Below are 7,500 nucleotides of genomic sequence, written 5' to 3'. Positions count from 1 at the left end.
AATATGCATTATTCACAGATTTCGAAACTTAACGTTAAAAAAACTTATGACGATCAACTGCTCTTTGGATTTCATCAATACAATATTTCGGAGAATACAACGGGAACTTTGTCTGTTGTTTATCTCCTTATTCTGAGAATAATTCGTTTACCAATATTTTCTTTTTTTCTCTTTTTTTTAGGAATATACTTATCGGAGAAATCTCTTTACGTCCGTATCCCAGAACGACGAGCATAAAAGCAAATCGCAAAATCCCTTTTCTACACGGAAAAAAAAGGAAAAAAAGGGTATTACCAGCGGAGCTTATCGTCTTTGCACTGAAGTTTCAAAGAGGACAATTGTGCGTCGCAAATATATGGGAATTTCATATACGGGAAAGGCTAGATCAGCAGCAACTCAAGGAGGTGTCATGGCGTATGTTTATTTCGATGACGTCACAAAATTACCGATGCGTTGTGAATATGGTCGATCATTTTGGTCTTCGATTTTCAAAAAAAGGATGGAGAATAATGATTTTAAAGGTTATATTTCCATTGAACAATCATCAAAACAGACGCCATGACACCTCCTCGAGTTGCTACTGATCTAGCCTTTCCTCTTTATACGTTGGTCTTGGCATGAGCGCTCAGAATTATCTGCGTTCGAAAAAGCACAAAGCGTATAAAATCCCAGGCTAGTTCCTTGAAAATTAGAGTAACTGTAACATGCAGACCTTGTTCGCTTACCTTAGAGTAATGTTGCTTTGTCAGGTAGCCCCCAAAACGTCGCGTATTTTGCACAAATGAGATAGTTTTCGCAGTCACTTCACAGCAGTTCACGGTGATAAGCGGTAGTTTCACCGTGTAACGTTTCGTGTAAACACAGTAAAATTCAGGATAGAATTTGAGTAAAATATACTTCATTGATTCTGAATTGACTAGATTCTCTTCAAAGTGTATCTATCCAATACGTATTATTATGCATTTTGTTTTTCCTTTAATTTATTCATTTTTCGCTGATTCTCATTTGTAAAATTCGGGCTGCCATTTGTCTTTACGATTATGATTCACTTTGGAAAACATTCTTTTTTTTTTTTAGGGGGGAAGGATTTACAATATTCAGTGCCACATTGTAAATAACATGAGTAATTAAACGAATTGTAAACACGGTCAGCTAATCGTATCGTTTATTATCACCGAAATCTTTCTCATAATTTTAATACCGTAATCCGTTTAGAAATCTGTTAGTCAACACGTATTAATATCAACACATTTTGTTGTTACTAAGAGCGACTATTTCACAGACTTTATATAAATGTTAAAACACCCAAGTTGTAATTTCCTGCGATTCACGTAAGCTAACTGTTCATTTTTGGCGGGAAATTGTTGCGTGTCGAGCTAGTGTTCAATTTTACGCGCGATAAAAGTTTCCTTTTTATATGTTTATTTGACTGATTTTTGCTTATTTATTTATTTGTTTATTATCATCACTATCATCATATTCATTATCATTATCGTTATTATTATTGTTTTGAGTCATTATAATTCTAACTGTAGGAATTATCGTCATTATTACGATGCCATTTTCAAAATTTACAACAGTTTCCTTTTAATCAACAAGTAAACCATCCAGCATTATGTATCATAATTTAAAACCAGGAAAATTATCCAAAATATAGATTTTTTCTTATCCAATATCATGTTTACATAATGACTGACGGTTGCAACAGCTGATAAGAAATCCGTTGAAACCGATTAACGTTCAAACGAAAATTGAGTTTAATCCAAGGTTAGCGATACATTAATGTGGGTTATTATAAAACAGATACTTTTTGGGTGTTAGTTTAAGTATTTTAGAAACAAAATGCTTTATACTGATTTAATTTGTATTTACTTTTATATTTTTGTAGCACAAGTAAGCAAATTATACAGTTTGTGTGTATGACTCTGTCGTATAAAATAAAGATAATAATAATAATGATGATAATAATCATCTAATAAAACCAACTATGTGCTTATGTATATCTTGGCATGTTAATTATAAATGTACCACTCTATTATATTGTTATACTTTCTTCATTTTTATGGATTCATCAAATTTGAAACAAAGTCATCAGGAAAAGGGAATAAATAATAAAATAAAATAAAAAACCTAAGCAAGCGATCGGGGAGAAAATATATGAATATATAATCAGCTTTCATTAAATCTGATGCTACAGTAAATGTTTAATACACTTAACTACAATTACGCCAAAAAAATAAACATATAAATTTAAAAATATATACAGAAAATAAGCATCACTTTTTCATTCTCATTTTATTCTCTTATCATTATGATCATTACTTACGTATACCAATAAAGAAAATTAATATTTACGGAAACAATAAACAGTTTCGTTGATTTCAATCATGATCATTATTTACGTAAAACAATACCAACAATAACAACAACGCACACAAAATACAAAGTCCATTTATTTTTATTTTCCTTTCACACTTATTCTTCACGTAGGCCAGTGTATGAAATGGTTCGGAATATTAAACTTTTTAGGGTGGAGTGTGCACTTATTTCGCAAGGGAGTGCTACAGGATGCTAACAATTTGCATTATTTTGTGATATAATGAAAGAGTGGAAAAGAGAAAATAGTCTACTGTGAAAATCGAGATAAAAACTAAAATGGTGGTATTGTAGAGAAAACGGGGTAGGGGGGAGGGGGGGGGGTTAGAAACAACTGCTTTTTTTAATGACTTTTTATGTTTATATCTACATTTGTTTATCTTATTTTACTGCACTCTTGATACTTACTTTTGATATCATTATCATTATCATTTTTATCATCATTTTCATCATTTTTATTTGTATCTTTATCAGTTATCATTATCTTTGTCTTTATCATCATCCTTCATCATCATCTTCCATCATCATCATTACCATCTTATCTTATTACCATTATTATCAATAGTAACTGTAGCAGAATACGTTCCACAGCTTAAAGGGAAATCAGCTGCATTATAGCAGTAAAACAACTATAATTCATCACTAACAGCTTCTCGTGATTAATTTTTTCGGTAAATATATACAAAAATTAACTGCTGTATATACCTAAGCTTCATGAAATTATTACAAATCTGTACACAGCTATAAACATGTTTCCTAAGCGAATTATATTAGTCAAACAAGTATAATGGTCGTTTGTGTACTTGGAAATACGAAAACAACCACATTAGCCCATCTTAGCTTGTACAGGTATCCAGTCCATTTAAATTTCTGGGAAATTGGGAAAGGGAAAACAGGTATTTTGTAACTGGTTTGGCTTACATAATACATACTCTTTGGTGGTCTGAACTTGTCATCGGCATAAACGGCAAGGAAATTATAAGTTGTTTCTCTTGATAGGCAACAAGAATCGGGTTTGTTTATATTTTTTTTTTTTTTAGTTTCTCTTCTTGTGAGTATCTGAGATATTTTCTGTTAGGCTTCTTGAATTCTATGGTATATAATAATTATTTTTTATCATTTATGACGTTATATCAGTTATAGTAGATGATTAATATTCAGTAATATACTGCAGGGACCGTTATGTTACTACCATAGTTCTATATACTATTATAAAGTATATTCATTTTTTTATATGATTTTCGGTAACTTTTTCATTTGATCTTATTTTGTTTTTTTTCTGTGATTTAAGGCGACATTTTTTGGGGGGAATAAATAACGTAATTGCTGGGAGGTGTTTATTTTGAACACACGAGTACAACATGAGCACTTGTGAGCATAAATTCCGGAATGGGGAGAGTTCGGATAAAAGTATATACCAATATATAAACTTAGTTTTATTATTTTTTTTGTTTTTTTTTATATTTTTTTTATTACAGTTGCTTTCTCAGTCGTTCATAGTGCTCCTGGTAGTAGAACTTTTAAACAAGCTTTTTCATCTCCATGACATCGAGACGATCTACCTGTACTTCAGAAGCAATACGAACAAATGGTTGCTAATATACAATGAAATATATATATATATTTATAAATATATATACATATATATATATATATATATATATATATATATATATATTCACCATCTTACAAAAATAGACTTCCAAGTGGCTGCGTCCCGGTACCAAGGAGCCGCCGGTCGCGCTGGGTCGGGCGGCGTGGCCCTTCCCGCCTACTCGCGGGCGGGACCCTCCCGGCGCCCAACCCCGCCCCATGCGCTCATGAGCACTCGGTGCCATGGGCCGCGGGCGAGAGGCAGCTGTGCGTCGGGCGCGGCTGCATCTCGGCCAGCGGCGGCGCGGCGGATGGGGCGGGGTTGGGGCGCGGACGCCGCCGCCCCGCGCTGGCAGAGGCGAGCGCGGGGCGGGGGGGGGGAGGGGACTCCAGCGCGCCTCTCTCCGGCATGGCGCCCCTGCCGCAGCCCCGACGGGGGGGGGCTGGGGCAGGGGCGGCTGACACGACCACTTCGGTGGCGTCCACAGCAGCTCCGTGGCGGTGGTGGAGACGCCGGCTGCGGAGGGGGGGGAGGGGGTGGCCGCGCTCCTCGACCGCCCTCCGCGGCGCGTACAAAAATACTCATTTCCAAAGGGAAACTTCGAGACTTTAAACTCCGTGTTTGACACGTATCAGCTTAAAACAAACAGTTTATTACTCAACACTTAAAGTAAACCACTCAAGCAGTGTTCGCGGCCCGGCTTCCTCGCTTCGCTCAGCGGCGAGCGGGTCCGAAGCCGCGCCGCGAACACACCTCGCGGGCCGGAGGCTTCCACTGGAAGCCGAGCCTCGCAACCTTGGCGAACATAAATACGGAAATTAGCCTAAACAAAACATGAAGAACATAGGCCTATGCGTCCCGGCGGCGCCGCTACTGCGAGGCGGCCGTGACTCTCGGGCTGCCCGGGCGCCTCTAACTGATGGCGCCTAGACTTAACACTAAGTTCATAGAACTTACACATGGGGATATATCATAGATATATGGTGAAAAAATACCACACAGGACTAATGTAGTCAGCTCAGGCCCACGCCCGGGGGCAGAGCCGAGCCGGCTACCAAGAAGACCATGTGCTAAACTAGGGGAAATTACCTTCCCCCCCTTAAACCTAAGCAGCACACACACACACATGCCCACACGTACACAGAGGGATTGTCTGGCCACGCCCTACAGACAGTAGGGGTGACAGAACTGGTACACCAATCGCTGGGACCTCTCCGTCTTCTTCATGATGCCCTTCTTGTAGTACTGCCTGATGGAGCGGGAGAGCTTGTCGTAGTTCATGGCTGGTCGGTTCTTCCTCTTTCCCCAGAGGCGAGCCACACGAACACTGTCTTCGATCTTGAACACTCCCTTGGGCCGGTCCAGCCACCGTATGCAGGAGCCGTAGAGCTGGGGCTGGTGCAGGAGCTCCTTCAGGAACTGCCACAGGTGGATGTGGGTGCCGCCGCGACCGTTGTTGTTGGTGGTCGTCTCTTCGTCTGCGTCGTCTGCAAGCAAGGGAGAAACCATCGTTAATAATGGCGATAGAATAACAATTATGATAATAACGATAGTAATAATGATAATATCAATGATAATGATAATAATGATAATAATATTAATGATAATCTGCTAACTTATGTGTTCCCCGTTGAAATAAAAGCTACATAATGTGCATCATTCACTAAGTGGAAACGCAAGACAAGAGCGGCGAACCTACAACAGGAAACCCACTATCATCATGTTCCACTGCGTATGACGTCACCTTACTTTTCCAACTATTGTTTGTAAAAAGGATAAAGACCGGAAACAATCCTCTAGGGAGCTATTGTCTAACAACGCTAACCCACAAACTCTCTCAATCTCTCTCACATCTAAACATATCTCCAAAAATCTCAAAAATCTATTAAGAAAACTGTCTATCGATAATCTTACCCGCTTAACATATCAACAAAAATCTAAAAAAATAAGAAAAATATCTGTAGATTTACCCGCCTAACATATCTCCAAAAATCCCAAAAAATAAAAAAAATAAAAATGCAAAATATAAAAACATTAAATTATTTATCGAAGATATTGAACTAGGAAGTACGCAGAGACTAAGCTAACGACCTTATCAACACGAAGGTAAGTCGCTCAGGTGTCTATAAAAACGTTCTAGTAGGTTTTGTCTAAGGTTTTGCAGGTGTTATGATCAAAAACTGGGACAAAGCAAGCAAAGGGGGGTTTCTTCGAGGGGTTTCTTAGGGGGGTGGGGGGTCCGTGAGGGGGTTTCTTAGGGGGGGTAGGGGGTTCCTGAGGGAGGTTCTAGGGGGGTAAGGGGTTCCTGAGGGAGGTTCTAGGTGGGGTAGGGGGTTCCTGAGGGAGGTTCTAGGGGGGGTAGGGGGGTTCTCGAAGGGGGGTTCTTGGCCATGGGCGTGTGTGCGCGTGCGTGTAGCCGTCCGTCCACAGCCTAAAGGAGTGATGGTGTGTGTGTGGGATTTACAAATACGAGAGTCACCATCACCCACCCAACCCACTGGCTATCCTTGAAGCTACCGCGGATCATTCCCGCCCTTAGCGCGCCCCGTGGCAGAGCTCAATTTACCGTGCTCTCGCCATAAGAGTAAACACAAAAACACGCGCAGAAACGTATTTCCCGCTAAATAAGTTGTAGTTATTATTAGGGCTGACGCCATTTTCGACGGACGAGAGAACGGGACCAATAACAGATGATCGAGGAAGGAGAAGGAGGAGGAGGAGAAGAAGGAGGAGGAGAAGAAGAAGGAAGAGGTGGAGGAGGAGAAGAAGAAGGAAGAGGTGGAGGTGGAGGAGGAGGAAGAAAAATATGAGATAAATAAGGATAAAGGGAAGGAGGAGGAGGAGGAGGAGGAGGAAGTAGAAAAAGTGATAAATAAGGATAAAGGAGAAAGAGGAATAGTGAAGAAGAAAAATATGAGATAAATAATGAGAAAGAAGGAAGAGGAAGAAGGAAAAGATGAGAAATAATGAGAAAGGAGTTAGAAGAGGAAGAAAAAGATAATTAAAAAACAAAGGAGGTAGAACATCAGAAAATAAAAATCAAGTAACATAAAGTAGATAAAGAATTAAAAAAAAAAAAAAAAAAATGCAGAAAACAGATAAAAAAAGAAAAGAAGATACGTGACGATAAAAGACAAAGAGAGAGAGAGAGAAAAAGAAGAATGAAGCAAACAGCAAAAAGGTGGAAAGGTGAAGGGAGTGGTTTTAGAAATAGGCAGAAAATGATGGGTGGGAAAGGGCCTTTGTGGTTGGCTGTGCTGGGGTGGGTGAAGGCGGGTCAGGGGGGAGGGAGGGGAGGGAGGGGAGAGTAGGGGAGGAGGGGGGAGGGAGGAGGGAGGAGAGGAGGGGGAAGGGGGGAGGGAGGGAGGGGAGGAGGGGGAAGGGGGGAGGAGGAGGGGGAAGGGAGGGGGAGGAGGGGTAAGTGGTGAGGGTCACTTACTTACAAAGCAGCGTCGAAGAGAAAAGAAAAATGAGAGAGAGAATAAAGGAAAGAGAAAAGAAAAATGAGAGAGAAAAAGGAATAAAACAAG

At 40.0% G+C, this 7,500-nt stretch overlaps 1 protein-coding gene across 2 annotated transcripts in view; it reads right to left on the bottom strand.

Moving 5' to 3' along the window:
- Nucleotides 1–3,699: 3,699 nt before the first annotated feature.
- The window catches only part of LOC113813105 (DNA-binding protein D-ETS-4-like), a 14,859-nt gene continuing 11,058 nt past the window's right edge, over nt 3,700–7,500 (bottom strand). For both annotated transcript variants that reach the window (XM_027365046.2, XM_070141189.1), the window contains exon 4: nt 3,700–5,457. In XM_027365046.2, the coding sequence (XP_027220847.2) occupies nt 5,135–5,457 (323 nt within the window). In that variant the 3' untranslated portion in view covers nt 3,700–5,134. The remainder of the gene's footprint in view (nt 5,458–7,500) is intronic.

Source organism: Penaeus vannamei, chromosome 27 (assembly GCF_042767895.1).
Source record: "Penaeus vannamei isolate JL-2024 chromosome 27, ASM4276789v1, whole genome shotgun sequence".
In the NCBI taxonomy this organism is placed as follows: Eukaryota; Metazoa; Arthropoda; class Malacostraca; order Decapoda; family Penaeidae; genus Penaeus; species Penaeus vannamei.
This window is presented reverse-complemented; position numbering and strand designations above follow the sequence as displayed.